Consider the following 24,534-nt stretch of genomic DNA (forward strand, 5'->3'; position numbering starts at 1 on the left):
TCATTTTTCTAATATTCACAATGGATCTGTCTTTACTTCCTAAAGAGACCCCTGTGGAGATCATCAGACCACCACAGGACATGTTTGAACCTCCAGGCTCAGATGTTGTGTTCGAGGTGGAGCTTAACAAGGACCGAGTGGAGGTTAAGTGGATGAGGAACAACATGATCATTGTCCAGGGAGACAAATACCAGATGATCAGTGAGGGTAAGGTCCACAGGCTGCAGGTCTGTGAGATCAGACCCAGAGATCAAGGAGAGTACCGCATTGTGGCCAAAGACAAGGATGCCCGGGCCAAACTGGAGCTGGCAGGTGAGTCCAGGCTGCTAAAACTGTAGGACATTGCAGGAAAAGCTTGACCTTTTAACTTATACCTACTTAAAAAAATTAATTCTTTAAGACTAAGGTATTCAAGGACCAGTGTCTTTCATGTTTGGATATGTTTTCCTGTGTTCTATATTTCTGAATCTAATGAGCAGATTAGATGCAAACCTTCAAAACATACTGAAAGGTTAGTTCAGCTACTTGATTTTGCAGTGTTAGAGCAGTGACTCATGTAAAACATGCAGGGACCCTGAGAACTGGAATTACTTTGCACTGCTCAAAGGTGGTTTGAAGATTAAAATGGAAAATAAAATCTGCTCTAAACAGTTTTCTTCCGTCTGCAGCTATTCCAAAGATCAAGACCACTGATCAGAATCTGGTGACAGATGCGGGCAAACCCTTCGTCATGACGGTTCCTTATGACGCCTACCCTCGTGCTGATGCAGAGTGGTTCTTTGATGGCAAAAGTTTACCTGTTCAGAACATTGACACCTCGGTCGACAAAACCGAGTACCGTCTTAAGAGCCCTACCAAGGAGGATCAGGGTCGGTACCGAGTGGTAATCAAAAACAAGCACGGTGAGGGGGAGGCTGTCATCAACCTGAATGTGATTGGTAAGTCTTGAGTCTGGTTATAGGTTTACTAGATGATCCGCTGGTTGAGGCTAGAGGAGTTCTAAGTGTCTTTGGTTTTCAGATGTCCCCGGACCCATCAAAAACTTAAGAGTGGTTGACACCGCTGATGGTGAGGTCAGCTTAGCCTGGGAGGAGCCAGAGAGCGATGGCGGGAGCAAGATTATTGCTTATGTTGTGGAACGACGAGATGTGAAGCGAAAGACCTGGACTCTGGCTACAGACCGGGTTGATACTCCAGAATACTGTGTCAGCGGTCTTCAGAAGGAGTCCATGTATCTGTTCAGAGTCTGTGCCCGTAACAGAGTTGGCACTGGACCTCTTGTTGCCACTGATGACGCCGTTCAGGCCAAGAACAAGTTTGGTAACTAAACACCAACAGCTCCTCACTTATTTTCACAATCTTCACACTTTGTAACTAAAATTCTCCAATCATATTTTTCCAAACATCAGATGTTCCAGATGCTCCAGAAAATGTTGCCACTGGTGTGGTGAACAGGTTCGGAGCCACTGTCAACTGGGAGCCTCCGAAGTTTGATGGTGGGTCAGAGATCACCGCTTACGTAATTGAGCTCCGAGACAGGACCGCTGTAAAATGGGAGGCGGCCCTGGTGTGTGGAGCAAGTGACCGCTCGGCGACACTGAACGACGTAGTGGAGTACAAGGAGTACATCTTCAGAGTCCGAGCTGAGAACAAGGCCGGGATCGGAAGGCCCAGTGCTGCAACCAAACCCGTCAAGATCATGGATCCCATAGGTTAGTGGAAACTAGCAGCTCAAATGTTTGGTCTGTTCTTTGTATTTATGGTAATAAGAAAAGTATTTTAGTCATAACAAGGTCTGGTACAAAAACATTCATTCAACACGGTGCCTGTGAAAAATGATGCTGGCCAAAGAAACCAATGAACTGCATTGATTCTTTTCTTAGTCGACAGCTGCAAAGAATTCAACTTTCTGTACAAACAACACTGAGAAATATTTTATGTCCCGCAGAAAGGCCAAGTCCACCTCTGAACCTGAACTACAGTGACCAAATCAAGACTGCGGTCACTCTGACCTGGGAAACCCCATTAAGCAATGGTGGCAGCATGATCACTGGGTACATTATCGAGAAATGTGACGAGGGCTCAGACAAATGGCTGCGCTGCAATGCCAGACTGTGTCCTGACCTCTTCTACCGGGTACAGAGCTTCCTAACGATTCATGTTTAACAAAAAGATCTTTTTAATCTTCACATCAGCTGTTAATATTCAAAGACACTCTGTGGTTGAACTCAGGTTTCTGGACTGAAGCCGGGTCAGAAGTACCTGTACAGAGTTTGTGCCGAGAACGCCGCCGGTTTCTCAGATCCAGCTGAGCAGCTCGGGCCGCTGCTTGCAGACGACCCACATGGTGAGACTCATTTAGCTACTTTTTCTTCCAAATCATATAAAATATTGGAAAACAGAATATTTGAGTCTGGATAAACTAAGGAGAAATAAATTCATTATAACATTTTAAATTCATGTCAAATCCCAAATTCTGCTCTGAACAATAAACTATTACTATGATTATCGTTATAATTGTTAGTAACATTTTGAGTTAAGCTTTTATCAAATGTGACCAGAAAACTTTTTTTTTTATTTCCCAGTTGGTCCAACCTTTGATCTGAGCGGCTTTAGGAAGGGCCTGGAAGTGATCGTCCCTCAGCCTCTCACCATCAGAGTCCCCATTACCGGATACCCAACTCCCACAGTGAAGTGGACCTTCGGAGAAAAAGAGCTGACCACTGCAGAGGAGCGGGTCTCCATGGTGACGAAGCCGGCGTTCACAGAGCTGACAATCTCTCCCAGCGTCCGTCCCGATAAGGGCACCTACACCCTGCACCTGGAAAACGACGTCTCGTCCGTCTCCGGAGATATCGAGGTCAATGTCATCGGTAAGTTCAGCTTTTCTGCGATCATGTTAAATTAAGCATGAATAAGAAAAGGTCTTTTTTTGAAGGAGTACAGATATTTGTTTCTCAAATCCTGTTTCAATATTTACTCTCGCAGCATGTCCAAGTGCGCCCAAAGACTTTAAGGTAGCTGAGGTGACCCGGCACCATGTCCACCTGATGTGGGAGCCTCCAGAACACGATGGAGGAAGTCCAGTTACCCACTATCAGATCGAAAAGAGAGAAGTTTCGCGCAAGACCTGGGCCAAGGTATATCTGAGAAGAGCATCTGATATATTGAAGAAAGTTAAAGACTTGATAAGTCAATATGGCTCCTAATAAACATTCCAGACAGCGGTGACATTAAAATGAAGTAGTTTGTGTTTCATTTAAACAAAAACAACTGGATTAGATATCGAGATCATCTGAAAATAATTACTTGTTATATGAATATCAGCAGCTGGATGTCTGAAAAGTGTCCTCCACTTATTAAAACTCGGCAGTGTTTGAAGCATTTTGCCAACTTGCTCAGCTTTGCATTTATATTTCCTCCAGGTTGCTACTGGTGTCATGGATCTGGAACACACAGTAACAGATGTGATTGAAGGAAAAGAATATCTGTTCAGTGTCATTGCCTGCAACAAGTGTGGACCTGGAGAACCAGCATACATGGATGAGCCCGTAAACGTCTCCTCTCCTGCTAGTGAGAATTATTCTTCACTCTGAGCAGAGACACAACTTTTACCAACATTAGGTTTAATTCTTGCACAGTATTTTGTTAACATATTCTCATATTTGATCTAAATCTTTTTTTCTTCCAGCTATTCCTGATCCTCCTGAGAACCTAAAATGGCGCGATAAGAGTGGCAAGAGCATCTTCCTTTCCTGGGAACCTCCAAAGTATGACGGTGGTGCTTCAATTAAAGGTTACATTGTGGATAAGTGTCAACGTGGGACAGATAAGTGGGAACCCTGCGGTGACCCCATCACCGAACTCAAGTAAGATTTGACAGTTTAACTGGAAGGATCATCAGTCTGGTCTGGGTTTTGGGATATATTTTGAGATGTTTTTTGTGGCCACAGGTTCCAGGTGACAGGGCTAATTGAGGGCCAGTGGTACGCCTACAGAATCAGAGCACTGAATAAGTTGGGGGCCAGCAGACCCTGCAGGGCCACTGATGAGATCCAGGCTGTAGATGCTCGAGGTACGCTGGTCTGTTTATCATGATGGGTTCCTGCTGAGTAGGTCTATTAAAAACAACCAGGAGGGGGAAAAGTAGCTCATAATGGTTACAGTTTTAGAGTTTTTCCTTTACTTAATACAACAAAGTCAGCAAAAAGCAGAGATCATATTAGAAATACAACTTACTATTTTCTTTAAAAACTCCTTTAAAACAGAGCCTCCAGAGATCCAGCTGGATGTGAAGCTGCTGGCCGGTCTGACTGCCAGAGCAGGCACAAAGATTGAGCTTCCTGCAGACGTCAAAGGAAAGCCTGATCCTCGTGTAAAATGGACCAAGGCTGACTTAGTTCTGCGGCCTGATGACCGCATCACCATCGACACCCAGCCAGAACACTCCAAAATTTCCATAGGCAACACCACCAGAGAAGACACGGCCACTTACATTATTGAGGCAGTCAACATCTGTGGACGTGCCACTGCCACCATCGACGTCAACATCCTGGGTAAAATCTTCAAGACTTCACAAACACTCTTTTTCTTACAATACCCATCTAAATGTAAACTAGAAAAATGCATTGAGATGGTTTTCTCTTTCTTCTCAGATAAACCGGGCCCTCCAGCTGCCTTTGATATCTCTGAGATCACCAACGAGTCCTGCGTTCTGGCCTGGAACCCTCCCAGAGACGACGGCGGCTCACCCATCACCAACTACATCGTTGAAGGTCGTCAGACAGACAAAGAGGAGTGGGTCAAACTGTCAGCCACAGTGAAAGACACCACCTTCAAGGCCTGCAAGCTCACAGCTCTGAAGGAGTACATCTTCAGGATCAGCGCTGAGAACCAGTATGGCATTGGCACACCTACAGAGCACACACCAATCATTGCAAAGTACTCCTTCGGTATGTTGTCACACAGCTCAACCCTTCACTCAACAACAAACAGAACATGTGGTTTCTGAATCTTGTTACAGTATAACTCAAGTTTTTTTTGCATCTCTTGCAGATCCTCCTGGCCCTCCAACAAGAGTGACTCCTTCTGAAATTGCCAAGGATGCAGTGACCCTGACTTGGTTTGAACCAGATGAGGACGGTGGCAGCCCCATCACTGGATACTGGATCGAGAAGTTTGATCCAGAGAGCGACAAATGGATCAGATGCAACAAACTGCCCATCAAGGACACAACCTTCAGGTAATACATACAGCTATCAGGTTTCTAAAGTACTAGGAAGAAGTAATGAAAGAGATTTGAATACTATATGTCTATTTGCTTGCAGGGTAAAAGGACTCCCCACCAAGAAGAAGTTCCGCTTCCGTGTTTTGGGAGAAAATCTGGCTGGACCTGGAAAACCAAGTGCAGAAACAGATCCTGTGCTTATCAAAGATCCAATTGGTAGGCCACATGTCTATCAACATCATTAGTCTGTTACAGACGTATTTCAGGATTTAACCACTAAATCATATCACAGTAATGGGATAATGGTGCATTCTCTTTGTATATGGAAATTAGATTATTCAAGATAGGTATAAGAGATACAACAAGCCTTCCAAAGTCGTAAATTGAACTGGCAGAGTCAGAGATTTCAGAGCAGAGGGCCAGTATGGAAATACAATGTACTGAAAGTTCAGGTATAAACTGTTTATCAGGACCTTTCATGTTTAATATGTCAGTATACTGTCGACACGCATTCTGTGGTCTACCTCTGTTTGTCAACATGTTCTGGTGGTGCTTTAATACCAGAAAACTAGAGGAAATAAACTGCCATTGATTCAGTCACTACTACTAGTCAGCAACATAACAATTAGCAAATCACATTAGTTTTCTGACTTGCAACTCGAGGTGCTCAAGTAAGGTGGGGTTTCATACCCAGCTCAAAGTTACAAAATGAAAACACTGTAAATGACCAGAGTAATGTGAAAATGATAAAAACAATAAACTCTTTGTTAGATCCTCCATGGGCACCCGGAAAACCTGTTGTCAGGGAAGTTGGCAAGACCTCGGCCTTGTTAGCATGGACCCGGCCGGAGCACGACGGCGGGGCAAAGATTGAAAGCTACATCATAGAGTTCCAGAAGACCGGAAGTGAGGAATGGATCCGTATAGCAGAAGATGTTCCTCAGACTGAGCACCAGCTGCAGGGTCTGATAGAGAAGCAGGAATACTCGTTCAGGGTTAAAGCAGTCAACATGGCTGGTGAGAGTGAACCCAGTGACCCTAGTGACCCTGTGGTCTGCAAGGAGAGACTCTGTAAGTCCTGCACACAAATTAGCAGCAGAGGACTTTTTATGGGAAAGAATTACATACACTGAACTAACATTCTGTGTTGTGCGTCTGCAGACCCTCCATCTGCTCCTCAGTGGCTGGATGTCGCCAACATCACCAAGGTCAACGCTGACCTAAAATGGCAGGCTCCAAGCAATGATGGAGGTTCACCCATCACCAACTACGTGGTGGAAAAGAGAGATGTGAGGCGGAAGGCCTGGCAGAGTGTTGACACCACCGTCAAGGACCTCAAATACTCAGTGACTCCTCTCAACGAAGGATCACTCTACGTGTTCAGAGTTGCTGCTGAGAATGCCGTTGGAATGGGAGAGTTCTGCGAGCTGGAGGATGCTGTGCTCGCCAAGGATACATTCAGTAAGTTTCGGGAAAAAAGAGCATTTTTTTTTATTATTCACAATCATTTTTGATTCCCATTTGCTGAGACATGACAATTCTTATAACACAATGACCTTCAGTTACCAGTGATTCTCTTTTTTATCATCACCCCATGTCTGCTTTTATTTGGAAAATTGTATACTATTAAACTGCTGTTCATCAAAAGGGATTAAAACAAAGGCAGCTCAGGGAATGAAACTTCCTCTGAAGGATTCAAAAATGTATTGCATTTTTACAGCAACTCCTGGTCCTCCATACGCCCTAACAGTGATGGAGGTGACCAAGAGACATGTGGAGCTCAAGTGGGAACCTCCTAAGAGCAACGGTGGAAGACCCATAACCAAGTAAGATGACTTCTCAAATACGGCATTTAGTTATAGGACTTAAGAATAACACTGTATGTGAAAAAGGGCTGGAAAGCGTGTTATTTCTGTGGTGAAAGTAAAACCTGTGGTTAAACAGGGTGAACATTTTGTCTTCACAGGTATGTGATTGAAAAGAAAGAAAAAGTTGGAACTCGTTGGCTGAAATGCTGTAAGACTCCAGATAAACTGACCCAGTTCAAGGTGACAGATGTTGATGAAGGATCAGAGGTGCAGTTCCAGGTCAGAGCTGAGAACGAGGCCGGAGTGGGAGATCCAAGCGAGCCCACTGTCATCCTCACCATCGAGGATCCAACCAGTAAGAAACTTTCGGGTTTTCTTCATGACCAACGATACAGTTAAGCCCAACATTATTCCTACACCAGACAGGGTAAGGTTTAAAGTCATTTTACCAACATGTTGGGAGTGGCCCAGCCAGAGTCCAGACTTCTAACTGCGAATGGAGTTAAAGATTAGGATGATGGCACAGAGACCATCAAATACTTGAAGCTCATCACTAAAGATACATTTTCGAGATACCAGCGAAACGTGTAAAAAGCTGGTTTGCAATTAAAAGAACGTTTTTTTCCCCCTATAATGCTAAAAGATTTTCCATCGATTATTGAGAAGTTTATAAATAATTTTTTAACATGCCATCTTTATGTTCAATTGAAACATGTTTTTATTTTTCAAATTTTAAAATCTTTTAAAAAGTTTGATTATTTTGTGTAATTTTCTATGGAAAACAAACATCTTGATTGAATGAAAATAATTTATCAGGGCTATTCATTATTTTAGGCTTAGTTGTACATGGTTTATTCAAGGAACAGTGAACAGAGATGTCCTTCGTGGAATATTTTCAATTCAAAATAGAAGCAATATTCCTTGAACTAATTTTTTACTGATAGAAAATTGAAAGATAAACTCGAGTTCTGTTTTAAACATTGCATCATATCTGCCCAGGTCCTCCATCCCCTCCTCTGGATGTGGCCATTGTTGACGCCAGCAGGGAACACATTAATGTCACCTGGAAACCACCAGCCAAAGATGGCGGCTATCCAATAACTGGATACCATGTGGAGGTGGCAGAGGCTCGTCCGGAGCTCAAGTGGCTAAGGGTCAACGCCAGGCCCGTTAAAGAGCTGAAGTTTAGGATCGATGATGGAATCAAACCAGAGAAAAAGTATGTAATTAGAGTTCGAGCCATCAATTCCATTGGTGTAAGCGATCCCTCAGAGATCTCTGACAAAGTTGCCACCAAAGACCCTGACTGTAAGCATCAACATACTTCAAATTTCAAAACGTTTAAAAAGCCAGAATGAATCCTGAATAATTATCATGTCTTCTGGTCGGCAGGTGCTCCAACCATGGATCTGGATGCACAGGATGTGATTGTGGTTGAAGGTGAGAAGCTGCACCTGAACATCCCCTACAAAGGAATCCCAACTCCCAAGATGGTCTGGCAGAAAGACACGGTGGAGTGTAAAGCTGACGACCGGCTCTCCATGACGGTTGAGATGAACAGCGCCCACCTGGAGATGCTGAAGTGCCAACGTGTTGATGCTGGCGCCTACACCATCACTCTGGAGAACAGTCTGGGAACTATCACTGGAACCATCAACGTCAAAGTTATCGGTAGGATAGATCACCTAACAGAACAAACTGCAGTTATTATCTGCTGTTATTTCCTTTTCACCAAACAGTTGAGCTTATAGAAAATCCCTCAAAATGTTGTCCAGTTTTAAAAGGCATGTCAGGTCCGTTTTCTCAAACATTTTTGCTGGCCTCCTGAACGTCACAGGGCTCCCTGGTCAGTGTAAAGACATCACCTCCAGCGATGTCACTAAGAATTCCTGTGGGATCAGCTGGGAAGCTCCAGAAGATGATGGCGGCACACCCATCGTCAGCTACACGTTGGAGCGCCGCGAGGCGTCCAAGAAAACCTATGTGCCCGTCGTGTCAGGCGAAAATGTCCTGACCTACAACGTTAAAGACCTTTATATCAACTGTGAGTACTACTTCAGAGTGAAGGCTGTCAACAAGGTCGGAGCTGGAGAACATTTGGAACTACGAAACCCGGTCATCACTGAGGAAATAAAACGTAAGTTCTGTTTCTGGATAAATGTGGACAGATACTGTAAAAGTTTGGAGGACAGTTTTGGATTTTATGTGTATACCTGTGTTTATGGTGAGCTTTTGTTAAACTGTAAACAGCTGAGCCTGGTAGGATCAGATCAGATACTAGTAGATCAACAATTTACTGAACCGGTTCACATTTCATGGTCCATATGTCCAAGAATCAAAGCAAACATTGTAAACTTGTCATTTACTGCGTTTTTTCAATTAACACACAGAGAAACCAGACCCTCCCATCCAGGTTGAGGCTCATGACCCCACATCCACGTCCATCACAGTCACCTGGAAGGCTCCAGACTATGATGGCGGCTGCCCAATACAGGGCTACACATTGGAGAAGATAGAGAAAGACGGTGACCGCTACGAGAAGGTCACCACAAGCCTGGTTCCTGGTTTCTCCTACGTGGTAACTGGCCTGAAAGAAGAAATGGAGTATCAGTTCAGAGTGCGAGCAGAGAACGCTGCTGGAGTCAGCGAACCATCACGCAGCACACCCCTTATAAAGGCTGCAGACCCTGTTGGTATGTCAAACTGCCCGGATCTGTTGTCACTGAGGGAGAACGTTTTCTGTCAGATACTACATTTCTTTATTTCAATTTTCAGAGAAACCAAAGGTCACTTTGCATGCACGTGTGCAGTCCGGCCTCTGCATTAAGAAGGGCGAGGAAATCCGCATTGATGCTTACATCTCTGGCTCCCCATACCCCAAAGTCAGCTGGCTGAGGAATGAGGAGGATGTGACCAAAGAGCCCGCCAAAAAGACTGTTCCTGCGCTAAGGAAGAAGAAGACCAAAGCCCATGTTTGTTTCCTTTCATAAAGGCTTCAAAGGTTTTGATCTATATTTAAAATGGTTTATTTAATATGGACTTCACATTGTTCAGGTTCCAGAACCAGAGGAGGAGTTTGTGACTCCTCTACGGGAACGTCTTGGTCTGGATAAGAGCACAAAAGGCCAGTCTGCTCTGATGATTCGTGAGGCTGTCAGGGTTGACCACGGCACCTTCACAATCAAGGTGGAGAACACTCATGGTGTTGCTTCTGCCTCCTGCTTTGTCAACGTCCTGGGTAAGAAACAAGTTTTTATACCTGCCCTAAATATTATATCTGTTCTCTTATATCCTTCTTGGTTTTCTCAGTGGAATTTTACAGCTTACAGATTTTTCTGTTTTGCTCTTGAGGTCAAAGGCTAATCTCGCTCTCCTGTTCCACAGACAAACCTGGCCCTCCAATAAACTTCACCTTCGATGACATCAGGAGCACCTCAGTCATCTGTAACTGGGAGCCTCCTGAGGATGATGGAGGCAGCGAGATCCTGAACTACATCCTTGAGAAGAAGGACAACAAGAACGATGAAATTGGCTGGATCACTGTCACCTCCACTCTGAAGGGCCCCAGTTTCCCTGTCACCAAACTCATCGAAGGGAAGGAATACATCTTCAGAGTAACAGCTGAGAATAAATATGGCTGTGGTCTGCCATGTATCTCTGACCCACTTGTCGCAAAGAACCAATTCGGTGAGTAAAGGCACAAAAAAACCTTTTTATTTTTGATCCACATATTTGTGAGATTTCAGTGAGATCCATTATGTCACTAAACACATGCTTCCCAATTAGATCCTCCTGATGCTCCTAACACTCCCAGAGTGCATGAGGTGACGGCAAGCTCAGCCCACATCTCCTGGCATGAGCCAAAGGACAACGGCAGCCCGATCCTTGGCTACTGGATCGAGAGGAAGGAGGTGAACAGCAAACACTGGACCAGAGTTAACCGGGCCCTCCTCAACTCTCTAGATGTGAAGGTTACTGGACTTATGGAGGGACTTACTTACATCTTCAGAGTGTGTGCAGAGAACCTGGCTGGCCCTGGGCCCTTCAGTGAGCCCACTGACCGCATCGTAGCCATGGACGCCATTCGTAAGTGCCTGTCAAAATCAAGAGAAAATGTGGAAAAATGATTTGGTAATAGTTTGATAACTAACATTTTTGTGCCTTCATGGACGTCATAATGCAACATCCGTCCACTTCCACACTGTGTGTTTAAGGAATATCTGCGGTGGTTTGATTTTTATTGTCTTGATATTGGTTTTAGCGGATCTCAGACCGATTATTTTTAAAACATTTCTTTAAGCATCAATTTTGTCTGTGTTATCACAGTTCCTCCTGGGCCCCCCATTCCACGGGTCGTGGATACTGGCAATGATTCTGTCATCTTGGCCTGGAAGCCCCCACTGTACAATGGTGGAGGGGATATTTTAGGATACCACATTGAGAAGGTCCTGAACATTAACTGACTGATTTAAACTTTCTGCAGCTGCAGCTTTAAATGTAACACTGATGTCTTACGCACTGAACTCTGGTTCTACAGTTGTTGGTCGGAGAGAAAGACTGGAGTCGCTGCACAGAGTTCAGGTGTAAAGAATTAACGTACACTGTGACAGGCCTCACTGAAGGAGCAGACTATTATTTCCGAGTCCTTGCTGTTAATGATGCTGGCCCTGGAGCTCCTGGGGTCACTGAACCTGTAACTGTCAAAGAGCCACAAGGTATGAGAAGTTTTCTTCTGAAAACTGAACATTTTATTTGGGTGTGTCAGAAAGAACATTTGGATCTTTGCACAAATGAGTTAAAAATCAAATGCAACTTTCCTGAAGTTATCTCCAGTTTTACAGTTAAGGTCAAATGTTGGAGGCTTTAGACATATTGCTGCCATTTCTAATTTACCAAATGTGTCCTTCAGAAACTCCTGTTGTGGAATTTGATAACTCTGTGAAGAACGGCATCATGATAAAAGCTGGCGAATCACTGAGGCTTCCTGCAGTGGTGACGGGCCGACCTCAGCCAGAGGTGAAATGGGCCAAAGATGAGGCAGAAATTGACAAAGAGAGAATGATGGTGGAGACGGAGGGCAAGAAGAGCACTCTATTCATAAAGAAGGCTGTGAGGGCAGATCATGGAAAATATCAGATCACTGGCACTAACAGCAGCGGTACCACGACCGCAGAGACCAGAGTGGACATTATGGGTCAGTATTTCTGAAGTGTATCATGAAACTTATTAATGCAATGCTGAAGCTGAAACTTAATTCCCCCTCTGTTTCTGAAGATGTCCCTGGACCAGTGGTTGACTTGAAGGCTGTCTTGGTGACGAAGAAGAACATCGTTCTTACCTGGTCAGATCCTTTGGACAATGGAGGCAGTGACATCATCGGCTACGAAGTGCTGAGGAAAGATGCCAAGATGAAGCTGTTCCGTCAGCCCATTGAGATGGCATCCTGCAAGTGTGATGTTCAAGGCCTGCTGGCTGGTGAGGAGTATGACTTCAGAGTCATCGCAAGAAACAAGTACGGTGATGGAGCTCCAGCAGACCTGGGACCCATCCTGGCTGAGGATGCTAAAGGTAAAATACCAATAGATGGCCTAGGGCCAATCCTACCTGAAAATTTAAGAAGTGTATGATAATGTTCATTAAAATGTTCCAGGTACTCCTTCTGCTCCTGAGAAACTGCACTACACTGACCGAAGCAAGTCCACCATCACTCTGGCTTGGCAGCCCCCTCGCACCGATGGCGGCAGCCCCATCAGAGGATATTATGTTGAGAAAATGAGGTCAGACGGCACAGAGTTTGAGGTGGCCAACCGTAAGATCTTTACAGAGTGCTGTGGAACTATTGAAAACCTCTCTGAGAACCAGGAGTACCAGTTTCGTGTTAAAGCTGTGAATGAAGTTGGAGAAGGAGAGCCATCTAAACCAATAACTGCCAAGATCCAGGATGATGAAAGTACGTATGATATTTACTAAAGGTTGATTAAAAACGTTGTTATAAGTCAACCTTTGCTGAATTTTTCTTATTTTGACCACAGTTGCTCCAGTTATTACAATCCTGAAATATTTCAAGAGCAACGCCATCATCGTGAAGAAAGGAGCAGCCATTGACATCCCAGCAGAGGTGTCTGGACTTCCCCTGCCAACGCTGCAGTGGATGAAGGATGATGTGGTGATTGAGAAGCCTGATGAGGAGAAAATGACTATAGAAACAGAGGAGGTAAGAACCAAATGGGGGCTGGCTGGTGTGTGTCTCCAACAGTCAACCAAGTTCATGGCAATTTGCATTTGTTCAAAAAGCTCTTTGAGACAATTCTGTTCCAAAGGCTTTAGGTTTTTTTTCTTGTGATGTTAGTTTGGCATTAGCAACACAAAGCTACTTTATTTCACATCAGTTTGTAAAAAGGTTTGTGAAAAAATTGTATAACCCATATATCCTCTTAAGCCTAAAGGGGTTTTGTGAAGTTGGAACTCAAAATAACGCACAAATCTAACTGAATATTTCTGAGAATCTACATACTTTATCTAAACAGTAATTATGTTAATAATTATTTTCAGGTAAACAGGACAACAGTGAGGACAAAGATAGCTATCCCAGTAACGGTCCGACAGGACAAAGGAAACTACACGCTAGTAGCTGAAAACTGCTACGGCAAAGCCCAGCATGTGATCAGAGTCGAGATCCTGGGTAAGAACCAGAACCTTCCACAGCAGCTTTTCATGTACTTGTTTCGCAGTTTCAAGTTTGTTTTGTTTTCCACACGGAGTAATCTAACAAAACCTTTCCAGACCGCCCCTTTCCTCCGAGGAACATTGTTGTGTCGGACATCAAGGCAGACTCCTGCTACCTGACTTGGGATGCTCCAGAGGACAACGGAGGCAGTGAGATCACCAACTACATCGTGGAGCGCAGAGATGCAAGCAAGAAAAAATCAGACTTTGACGTTTTGACCATCCACCTGATCGAGAGAAGATATGGGGTTTGTAAATGCTACCAACATTTAATGTGAATCATTTAGGGAGAGAGTAAATGATTTAAGGTTAGAGTTAGAGCCTTCTGTCGTAGACATCTTCTTTACAGATTGTAATATCCTTAACATAAATATTCCGAAATTTAATTTAAACTTTATTTGATTTTCCATAATGTGTTAGTTACCCTGTAATTAATATAATAGTTTGTCAGATTATAAGGTAGCCCCAACTTTACCACTCAATTAAACAAGGGTTTAACTTTGATCATATTTTGGTCCTCCAGGTCTACAAACTAGACTTGAATGGGGTCTACCAGTTCAGGATCAAAGCAGAAAACAAGTATGGTGTCAGCGATGGCTGTGATTCAGAGAAAGTCCAGCTCAGAGATCCGTTTGGCCTTCCTGGACCTCCACGCAATCCTAAAATCATAGCTGCAACAGCAACCACAATGACCGTGACCTGGGATCCTCCTCTGGACAATGGTGGTTCCACCATCCAGGGCTACTGGTTGGAAAAAAGGGAGCGTGGCGCCGTGTACTGGGGGCGTGTTAACCGAGCTCCGGTCACCAAACCGGCGGTGAAGGGTCTGCAATACACAGTGTTGAAGCTCATAGAAGGAACAGAATACCAGTTCAGGATTGCAGCCTCAAATGCTGCAGGAGTCGGTCCCCACAGTGAGGCCACTGAGTGCCGCTTTGCGATAGATCCATGCAGTGAGTGACTTTGTTATCCAAACTGTTTTTATTACCGTTTCAGGAGCTTTGTAGCTTCATGAAACACATGACAAAGATGTCTTGGAATCCCTCCTTATTTAAGTATTAACACTCAGGAGGTAATCCCTTCAAAACTGGTTTGATGCTTTAATCACTGATTAAACTAAATAAGCTCACAACAGTTTTACATATGGAATATTATTTATTTTACTCTGAATGACCTGTAACCCCTTCTGATCCTGTTATTTAGACCCCCCAAGCCCACCTGGCAACCCTGAGGTTAAAGATAAGACCAAGAGCAGCATCACACTTACCTGGACTCCTCCAGACAAAGATGGTGGAAACCCAATCAAGGGTTACATAATTGAGGTTCACGAGGAGGGCTCTCCAGATTGGAGGAGGGTGAATCCAGCCGACAAGCTCCACCCGTCCACCGAAATTACCGTCCCTGACCTGAAAGAGGGCAAGAAGTGCAAGTTCAGGATTTATGCGGTGAATGCCGCAGGGAACTCTGAGCCCGCTAGGACAGGCGACATCCTGGTTCAGGACATCCTGAGTAAGAGCAGACCACAGCAGTCAGAATTTAGAACTGCACATGATATGAAAATGATGCATGTTCATGTTTCCTAGATACCTTCCTGAAGTTATCTTTATTATTCCTGCTCTGCACTGCTGTTGTTAGGAAGCAGAACTGATTATAACATGATACCAGAGCTGAACGTTATCTGTTCCGCTGAACATATTTAATGTTGTCTTCTCCAGTCGAACCCACTGTAACACTGGATGTGAATGCTCACGACCTGCTGAACTGCAGAGCAGGAACCACCATCAGAATTCCTGCCACCATAACAGGTCGACCCATTCCCAAAGTCACATGGACCTTTGTGGATGGAACGGCTGAGACTGAAAAGAAGAACGACCTTCACACGTTGCCCGTCGACTCAGAGGTCAGGGTCGTATTTTAGATGGATCATCAGAAGATTAGCTGTTTTTGCCCATTTGACTTAATGTTTGTAAATGAGAACTGCTTCTCAAACATTTTTCACGATTAATTAAAAAATAAAAACAAAAACACATGATGTGCTCTGAGTAATTCAGATCAACAGTCTGTTTTCGGATCAGTCTGAGGTCTGAATCATGACTTTTATGAGTCTGTCTGGGGGTTTTATTTATTGCTGTTTTATTTTAGATCCATTCTACTGACACAACTTCCCTGGTGGTGATCCCAGACTGCAAGCTGAGCCACACCGGTCGATACATCCTCAACGCAGAGAGCCCAGCTGGACACAAAGTAGTCAAAGTCAGAGTCAACGTGCTCGGTATGTAGAAGCATGGTGTTATTTGCATTAATGCAAAGTTCAGAAAAATAAAAAAATATATGGTGAATAATAAAATCAAAAATGACAGGGTCCACTGAAATTTCTCAACCTTTTTGTTGATCTGCAGACCTCCCTGGACCTGTTAGAAACTTGAAGGTGAGTGATGTGACCAGAGGAACTTGCAGACTTACCTGGAAATCTCCAGAGAGCGATGGAGGAGAGAGGGTGAAGAGCTACTTTATTGAGAAGAAAACCGTGGAAAGCAAAGCCTGGACCAAGGTAAAGACCTCTGGCCTTCAGCTGCTCACTGATCACAAACAGCATGGATAAAATTCCACCATGACCTTGTTCTTTCAGGTGAACCCAACCTGTGCTACTCAGTCTCTGGTGGTTCCAGACCTCATTTTTGGTCAGGAGTACTTATTCCGTGTCCGAGCTGAAAACCGCTTCGGATTTGGCCCATATGTAGAGACTATCGACAGGACCAAAGCCAGAGATCCCATCCGTATGTCGGAGTTCTCTTCAGTTAGCTGTTTAAACTTCAGTAAGGTTCCAGACTAATACCCTTTCTCTGGGCTAATTTGAAAATCATTTGTACATGCAGATCCTCCGGATCCTCCAACAAGGCTTAAGATTCAGAACATAAGGAAGGGCACAGTCACTTTGACCTGGAAGGCTCCAAAGAATGACGGAGGTTCACCTGTTACACACTACAGTGTTGACCTTCTCTGTTGGGATTCAAGTGGTGCCCAGAAGGAGTCCTGGAGGAGGTAAGGCAATAGTTTTCTGTTTACAGAGGCTGACCATCTCAACTAAAGCCAATGGATTTAGATAATATCCTCACTATTCTAGATCACATCTAAAATGTTCCTTTTAGGAGTTTCTGTTCCTTTGCTGAAGAACTAAAATATATCAAAATGCCTTTTCAGGACAACAGTGTTTAGAAAGTCACTGAAATACAACTAAACTTAAATAAGAACTTCAGCAAAGTTAGTTTTGTTGTAGTTTGGTTGGTGGTTTGTTGTTACAGTTTGTTAAACGGTTAGTCTTGTATCTCTTAGGTGTAACAGGAGAGATGTCGACACCACAACCTTCAGGGTGGAGGACCTGACAGAGGGAGATGAGTATGAGTTCCGAGTGATAGCCTACAACGAGGTTGGACCCAGCCGACCATCATCTACGGCTGGACCCATCATCATCCAGGACCAGACCTGTAAGTCCAGAACTCTAAATAGTTCAGGAAAAGACACTGTGAAACGCAGGATTCAGTTTTTGCTTCTAAAGTCAGTTTACATTTTGTTCTATAGGTAAATCCTAGATATATAATGTAGAATTTGAATACATGTTTCTGATTATAAGAATCTAATTAGTTTTCACGTTTATTTTACGTTAATCAATTGTGACTCTTGATTTTTCATTTTGACAAAGAACCCTAAATATATATATATATATATATATATCCTTAAGAATAAGTCAAAATCTTCCCGTTTTCTTGCAGGTGCTCCATCCATTGAGCTGGAGGAGTTTATGGAGGTGGAGCAGGGCTCTGACATCAACATTGTGGCCAAGCTTCGTGGTTGTCCCTTTCCCACGCTCACCTGGTTCAAGGCTCCTCCTCATAAGTCAGACACCAAGGTGGAGATCCAGTATGACGAGCACATCAACAAGATTGTGTCAGACGACAGCTGCACACTGCTCATCCAGCAGGGCAAACGTCACGACACTGGCCTCTACACTCTGGTGGCCTCCAACAGTCTTGGCAAGGCGTCCAAGGAAATGAGGCTCAATGTGCTCGGTATGGACACATCTAACTGATATACTGAATTGTAGTAAAAACACTGAGATTTAACTGACTTGCTGTTGTACTCACCTTAAATATATGGGTTGTAAACTTCTACATTTCCAATCATCTTCATTATCAAGTTTTATGCTTCATTCGGATTCTTCTTTAAACCCTTCTGCTCTTTCTTATTTAAATATCCATCCATTCATTCATTTGTCCCATACAAGCAGCTCGATTTTTTCATAATACACGTCACATATCATAGGGTTACATAATGGGTGCACATTGGTTTATTAGTGGCTAGAGCAAAGATAAAAACACAATTTAGAACAAAGACTGAAAACATTTTAGAACTTCTGTACATTTTATGAGTAAATACAAGTTGAAATTGGTTAATCCAAATCTTTGCAGAAGTAGAAAAAATTATAAACAATTTACTACGTAAATATGAAAGATCCAAAATAAAATGCTATAACTATATTTTTTGGGTGAAAAACTAAATTCTATGATAAAGTATTATATCTATACAAAAGTGTTAATAGAATTATTTGTGGTTACAGGATATCAATTTATTACTTCAGTGAAGAGACATTTACACTAGAAAGGGATACTGAACAGCACATTTAATTTTCATGACTGCTGTCATAGAACAAACAAGGTAGCAAATATAGTAAAGCCTTATTTATGGCAAAAAGTAAAAACAAATAAACCAGTCTTCTAATGGTCCCATTCTGTTGTTAAAACTTGATCAAAAGTAAATCAATGCCTAAACTGATTCACCTGAATATGTTTCACTTCCTGACTGGAAAAATTGCTCCATCCTTCTCTGGATGTTTTACTCTCTTTGTCTCCTATGTTCAGCAACAAAAACTAAATGAAACGCATTTTAAAGTGATGGCTACACCTAAGTGAGTTTCTGCATTAACCACAACAAGTAATTCAGAGTGGTTTTTTTATTTGTATGTTTGGTGCTTGCAGGTCAACCTGGTCCTCCCTCAGCTCCTATTAAGTTTGAGAAAATTGGAGCAGAGAAGATTACGCTCTCCTGGCTTCCACCGAAGGATGATGGTGGCTCTAAAATCACAAACTACGTTATCTGGAGGCGGGTGGCCAATAGGAAGACCTGGGTGCCTGTCACCAATGAGCCCAAAGAACGAATATGGACAGTGGAGAACCTCATGGAGGGACACGAATACGTATTCCGCATCATGGCGCAGAACAAGTATGGAGTTGGTGAGCCGCTGGACAGTGACCCTGAGGTTGCCCGAAACCGTTACAGTAAGTTTCATCTTCTGGTACTGATTCCATCAGAAAGTGAGGTTCAAATCCAGCTTCAGCATGTGAGAAAAGGAAGCTGATATATCTGTGTTCACTGTCTGCTTCATGGTTAAAATACAGTGAGACTGTATACTGTAAACTGGTTCTACGATTTTTCAAATAAGTCATTTTTCTGGAGTGAGCTGAACCAATAATGATGTCATTCTCCAGGTCTAATCCTTGATTATTTTTGTTCACGTCCAGCTGTTCCTGGTCAGTGTGAGAAGCCGACCGTAACCAACATCACAATGGATTCCATGACAGTCCACTGGGAGGAGCCTGAGGACGACGGTGGTACTACGATCACTGGCTACTGGCTGGAGCGCAAAGAGACCACGGGCAAACGCTGGGCTCGTGTTACCAGGGACCCCATCCGCCCCATGGGCCTTGGCGAGTCCTTTGTAGTGAGTGGACTCATCGAGGGATCTCAGTATTTATTCAGAGTTTCTGCTATCAACGCTGCAGGACCAGGACTCGCCAGTCCTCCAACTGACCCCATCTTTGCTAGAGACCCCATCTGTGAGTATCCTGCATGTTAACGAAACAATATAAGAGCCCTGACCAGGATATTAACCAAGCTGCCTGTTGCCCTGTGAAGCTCCCCCATCTCCACCAACCCCGAAGGTTTCTGACTGGACGAGGTCCACAGTGGACCTGGAATGGATTCCACCTCTAAAAGATGGAGGGTCCAAGATCATTGGCTACTGGGTGGAGTACAAGGAGGAGGGCACTGAGGCATGGGTCAAGGTGGGAGAAAAACAGTGGCCTTGTCTGACCATGTTGGCTTTGGTGGTAGAATAATGCTTATGAAATGACATGTTTGTTTCCCAGGCTAAGGAAACTGAAATCCGAGGCACGCGCTTTGTGATCAGTGGTCTAAAGACAGGTGGTCAGTACAGGTTCAGGGTGATTGCCTTTAATGCTGCTGGTAACGGTGAGCCAGGTGAAGTCCCCGAAGTGCTTGTGGTCGACGACAGAGCCAGTAAGTTAAAAACTATTCTTCTTACATGGTTACATCAAGGACTGAAACTGTGGAATAGACAAACAGTAATGAGAAGCTTCTTCTTTCCAGTTGCTCCTGAGGTGGACCTGGATGCTTCGGTTAAGGAAAGAATGGTGGTCCATGCAGGTGGTGTGATCCGTCTCATTGCCTATGTGTCAGGGCAGCCAACACCTGACATTACCTGGACCAGAGGTGACGCTGGACTGCCACCAGAGGCTAAAGTGGAAACCACAGCCATCAGCTCTTCACTGGTCATCAAACCGTGTGCCAGGAAACACCTTGGTGTTTATACTCTGACTGCCAAGAATGCCAGTGGGGAGAAGACAAAGAATGTCACAGTAGAAGTCCTGGGTGAGTGACAGTTTCATGATGCATGATCAAATTTGGATGTCTGAAAATCCGATTAGACATGTTTCATTTTTTTCAAAAATGTCTTTCTTTTTGACCTTAGATGTTCCTGGACCTGTGGGTATTCCGTTACTTGCTGAAAACTTGACCACGGACTCCTGCAAGCTTAACTGGTTCTTCCCTGAGAATGATGGAGGCTCTCCAATCAGCAACTACATCATTGAAAAACGTGAAGCGGAGCGTAAAGCCTGGACATCAGTGTCCTATAGCGCTAGCAGACAGAACGCCATTGCACGCGGCCTCACCATTGGAAAGGCCTACTTCTTCAGAGTGGCGGCTGAGAATGCCATCGGCATTGGACCGTTTGTTGAGACGGCAGCCGAGATTATAATTAAGGAACCAATAAGTGAGTGGAAATACTTTTTACAACCCGTAGTTCCAATTAAGTTGGGACGTTGTGTAAAATGTAAATACAAACAGAATCCAATGATTTGCAAATCCTGTTCAACCTGTATGCAGTTGAATACACTACAAAGACGACATTTCTGATGTTCAAACTAATAAACTAAACAGCAAGCACTCATTCTGAATTTAATGCTTCCAACTCGATTCAAAAAAGCTGAGACGGGGGCAACAAAAGACTGAGGATTTTAAGGAATGCTCAAAAAACACCTGTTTGGAACATTCCACATTTGAACAGGTTAATTGGATTTCATCATCTACAGTCCATAATATCATGAAAGGATCTAGAAAATCTGGAGAAATCACTGCACGTAAGTGGCAAGGCCAAAAACACAATAAATGCAGTGACCTTTGATCCCTCAGTAGGCACTGCATTAAAAACCGACATCATTTTGTTACAAATATGAACATGTGGGCTCAGGCACACTTCAGAAAACCATTGTCAGTAAACACACTTTGTCGCTAAATCTAAAAGTGCAGTGAAAACTCTACCATGCAAATAAATAGAAAGCCATATATCAACAACACCCATAAAAGTCACCGGCTTCTCTGGGCCCGAGCTCATCTGAGATGGATTGATGCCAAGTGGAAAAAGTGTGCTGTGATCTGACGAGAATTGTTCATGGAAATCATGGATGTGTCCTCCGGGCCCAAGAGGAAAAGAACCATCCTGATTGTTATCACGGCAAAGTTCCTACCAAGCTTCAACAATTAGTTTCTCAGTTCCCAAACGCTTATTGAGTGTGGTTAAACATGACCCTGTCCCAGCTTTGTTGGAACATGTTGCAAGCATCAAATTCAAAGTGAGTGAATATTTGCAAAAAACAATGAGGTTTATTAGTAGGAACATTAAATATCTTGTCTTTGTAGTGTATTCAATTGCATATAGGTTGAAAAACATTTGCATTATATTCAGTTTTAATTTATATTTTACATAATGTCCCAACTTAATTTGAAATGAGGTTAGATAACAAATGTAGTAATGTGAATAAATGTACTCTAATATCCATACTTTTTATGTTGAGACATGTTTTCATCTTTTCTTAAGGTGTCCCGGATCGTCCTGAAGAGCTGGAGGTCACCAAGGTTACCAAAGATTTGATCAGTGTCACCTGGAAACCGCCTAAAAATGATGGAGGCTCTGACATCACCATGTACGTCCTGGAGGCACGTATGATCGGCAAAGACAAATTCACTAGACTCACCAAAGAGAAGCTAATGGACAGAAAGTTTACATACGACGGTCTCAGAGAGGGCGACACCTATGAGTTCAGGGTGATTGCGGTAAATGAAGTTGGACAGAGCAAACCATCATTCTGCACCAAACCGATCACTTGCAAGGATGAACTTGGTGAGTCCCTTTGCCAATTACAATCAGAGCCAGTAGCTGAAAATATTCAGTTATAACATTTCAGGTTCACCATTTAAACATTTAAACTTGTAAAACATTAAGAACACTTAAACAAAAACGACTTCTACTTACAGAGCCACCAACCATCGAGTTGGACTTCCGTGATAAGATCATTATACGTGTAGGAGAGAGCTGTCTACTTCAGGGACGCTACACGGGCAAACCCGCTCCATCTATTGTCTGGTACAGAGACGACGACGAGCTGAAGGTCGACAAACACATAATGTTTAAAAACACTCCAGTCATGATGTCGCTTGGCCTGGTGAAAGCTAAGCGTGAGCACAGTGGCAGATATGTTGTGGTTGTGGAAAACAGCTCAGGATCCAGGAAGGGTGTCTGTAATGTCACTGTCGTAGGTATGTAGAACAGGGGAAACGTGAGCTAATGCAAGCAAATACAATCAGCAGTGCTAATTATTTTGATGTTTTCTTTATCCCAGATCGTCCAACTCCTCCTGTTGGCCCTGTGGTGTTTGATGAGGTGCACAGGGAATATATGGTGATCTCCTGGAAGCCTCCTCTGGACAGTGGAGGTGTTGAGGTCTCTAACTACATCATTGAGAAGAGAGATGTCAACAGAGAGGCATGGACCACAGTAACATCTGCCACAACCAAGACCACATGCAAGGTAGGTTTGGCTCATTTGTGTCATGCGGTCACAATATATTCAGGACTAAAGTGGGAGGAGATTGCTGGAACTTAGAGATGATTCAAATATTCTCTACTTTTCTAGATCCCCAAGCTAATCGAAGGCAGGGAGTACATCATGAGAATATGTGCAGAGAATATGTATGGTATCAGCGACCCTCTGGAGTCTGAGGAGATGAAGGCTAAAGATCTGTTTAGTACGTTTTGCCTTAAATGCTTTGATCAAAAACTAAATGATAAATGATGACTATTCAAATTCTCTAAATTTATATATGTATATATATCTCATGGTGTTTCCAAAATAAAGGAGTTCCTGAAGCCCCTGAGATGCCAACGGTCAGAGAGGTATATGCCACCAATGCTTTGGTGCTGTGGAACAGGCCCCGTGATGGAGGTAAGCCCATCACCAACTACATCCTGGAGAAGAAGGAGCCTGGAGCCAAGAGGTGGTCCAGAGTCACCAGAGACCCACTTTACCCAGCTATTCAGTACCGAGTGCAGGACTTGGTGGAGGGCTGCGAGTATGAGTTTAGGGTGATGGCTGAGAATGAGTTGGGAATTGGAGATCCCAGTCCCCCATCCAAACCAATCCTTGCCAAGGACCCCATTGGTTAGTGTAACACTTTTTTTTCAATTGGAAGCTACATCTAATTTGAAAATCAACATTTTTAATCAACAAAACTAGTGTTTTTCATCTGGATTTTCTTATGTCTTATCAAAAGATTTTAAATATACATTTTGTGTAAGGTTTCTAGGTCTTTACATTTTGTAAAACATTTTTATATTATCGGTTTTTCAATATTATGTGAATTGATCCTTAATCTGACTGCTATCCCCTCACAGTGCCCCCAAGTCCTCCAGTAACCCCAGAAGCTTATGACAAAACTAAAGATTCAGTCAGTCTGAAGTGGCAGATGCCGCGCCACGACGGAAAAGGACGGATCTTTGGCTACCTTGTGGAGTATCAGAAGCCTGGTGCCGTTGACTGGATTCAGGCCAACACGACTCCAGAACAATGTCCCGACCTCCACTATGTAGTGACAGGCCTGACTGAAGGACAAGAGTATGCCTTTAGGATCTTTACTGTCAATGCAGCAGGCAAATCTGACCCCGCCTTCCTCAAACAGACTGTCAAAGTCCATGACAGGCTTGGTAAGGGGATCATTTAAAGCTGCAGTAGGTAACTTTTGTTACAATGTATTTTTTACATATTTCCTAAAGCTGGCACTCTGGCTCTGATTGGTTGGTTCAGAACAGGAACAGTGTATTTCTGCAAATGGCAGTAGGACCTCTGGGAAGAGGCATAGGAGCTGTCCATATTCTACTGTCAGGACTTACTGACAGTTTTAACAAATATGTAAAAAATACATCTTGACAAAAGTTAACTACTGCAGCTTTAAGGATTGTATCAATATTGTATATTATTCATTACACATTAAAAAATATTTCTAAAATATGTATAGTTATTTTTATATATTTTTTTGCATTAGATTGAACAACTTCTTTAATCGGTTTCTTGGTTCTGATACA

The 24,534-nt window shown here is 43.4% G+C and overlaps 1 protein-coding gene across 1 annotated transcript in view; it reads left to right on the forward strand.

Moving 5' to 3' along the window:
• The window catches only part of ttn.1 (titin, tandem duplicate 1), a 163,029-nt gene that overhangs the window by 80,152 nt on the left and 58,343 nt on the right, over nt 1–24,534 (forward strand). Inside the window, 56 exon segments of the mRNA XM_047369711.1 lie at nt 46–312; nt 669–938; nt 1,021–1,320; nt 1,410–1,712; nt 1,949–2,136; nt 2,233–2,347; nt 2,586–2,873; nt 2,989–3,140; nt 3,426–3,573; nt 3,692–3,869; nt 3,954–4,075; nt 4,269–4,556; nt 4,656–4,952; nt 5,056–5,242; nt 5,328–5,443; nt 5,999–6,298; nt 6,389–6,688; nt 6,948–7,053; nt 7,194–7,390; nt 8,035–8,343; nt 8,428–8,706; nt 8,873–9,172; nt 9,426–9,728; nt 9,811–10,007; nt 10,090–10,273; nt 10,420–10,722; nt 10,822–11,121; nt 11,362–11,480; nt 11,573–11,750; nt 11,945–12,229; nt 12,310–12,603; nt 12,686–12,985; nt 13,068–13,249; nt 13,588–13,717; nt 13,819–14,009; nt 14,285–14,714; nt 14,965–15,270; nt 15,477–15,661; nt 15,904–16,033; nt 16,161–16,312; nt 16,391–16,538; nt 16,638–16,803; nt 17,095–17,246; nt 17,532–17,828; nt 18,795–19,094; nt 19,338–19,652; nt 19,732–19,880; nt 19,965–20,115; nt 20,206–20,487; nt 20,588–20,890; nt 21,995–22,297; nt 22,432–22,713; nt 22,797–22,984; nt 23,090–23,201; nt 23,312–23,614; nt 23,848–24,156. Of these exon segments, the coding sequence (XP_047225667.1) occupies nt 46–312; nt 669–938; nt 1,021–1,320; nt 1,410–1,712; nt 1,949–2,136; nt 2,233–2,347; nt 2,586–2,873; nt 2,989–3,140; nt 3,426–3,573; nt 3,692–3,869; nt 3,954–4,075; nt 4,269–4,556; nt 4,656–4,952; nt 5,056–5,242; nt 5,328–5,443; nt 5,999–6,298; nt 6,389–6,688; nt 6,948–7,053; nt 7,194–7,390; nt 8,035–8,343; nt 8,428–8,706; nt 8,873–9,172; nt 9,426–9,728; nt 9,811–10,007; nt 10,090–10,273; nt 10,420–10,722; nt 10,822–11,121; nt 11,362–11,480; nt 11,573–11,750; nt 11,945–12,229; nt 12,310–12,603; nt 12,686–12,985; nt 13,068–13,249; nt 13,588–13,717; nt 13,819–14,009; nt 14,285–14,714; nt 14,965–15,270; nt 15,477–15,661; nt 15,904–16,033; nt 16,161–16,312; nt 16,391–16,538; nt 16,638–16,803; nt 17,095–17,246; nt 17,532–17,828; nt 18,795–19,094; nt 19,338–19,652; nt 19,732–19,880; nt 19,965–20,115; nt 20,206–20,487; nt 20,588–20,890; nt 21,995–22,297; nt 22,432–22,713; nt 22,797–22,984; nt 23,090–23,201; nt 23,312–23,614; nt 23,848–24,156 (12,939 nt within the window).

Source organism: Girardinichthys multiradiatus, chromosome 7 (assembly GCF_021462225.1).
Source record: "Girardinichthys multiradiatus isolate DD_20200921_A chromosome 7, DD_fGirMul_XY1, whole genome shotgun sequence".
NCBI classification, from domain to species: Eukaryota; Metazoa; Chordata; class Actinopteri; order Cyprinodontiformes; family Goodeidae; genus Girardinichthys; species Girardinichthys multiradiatus.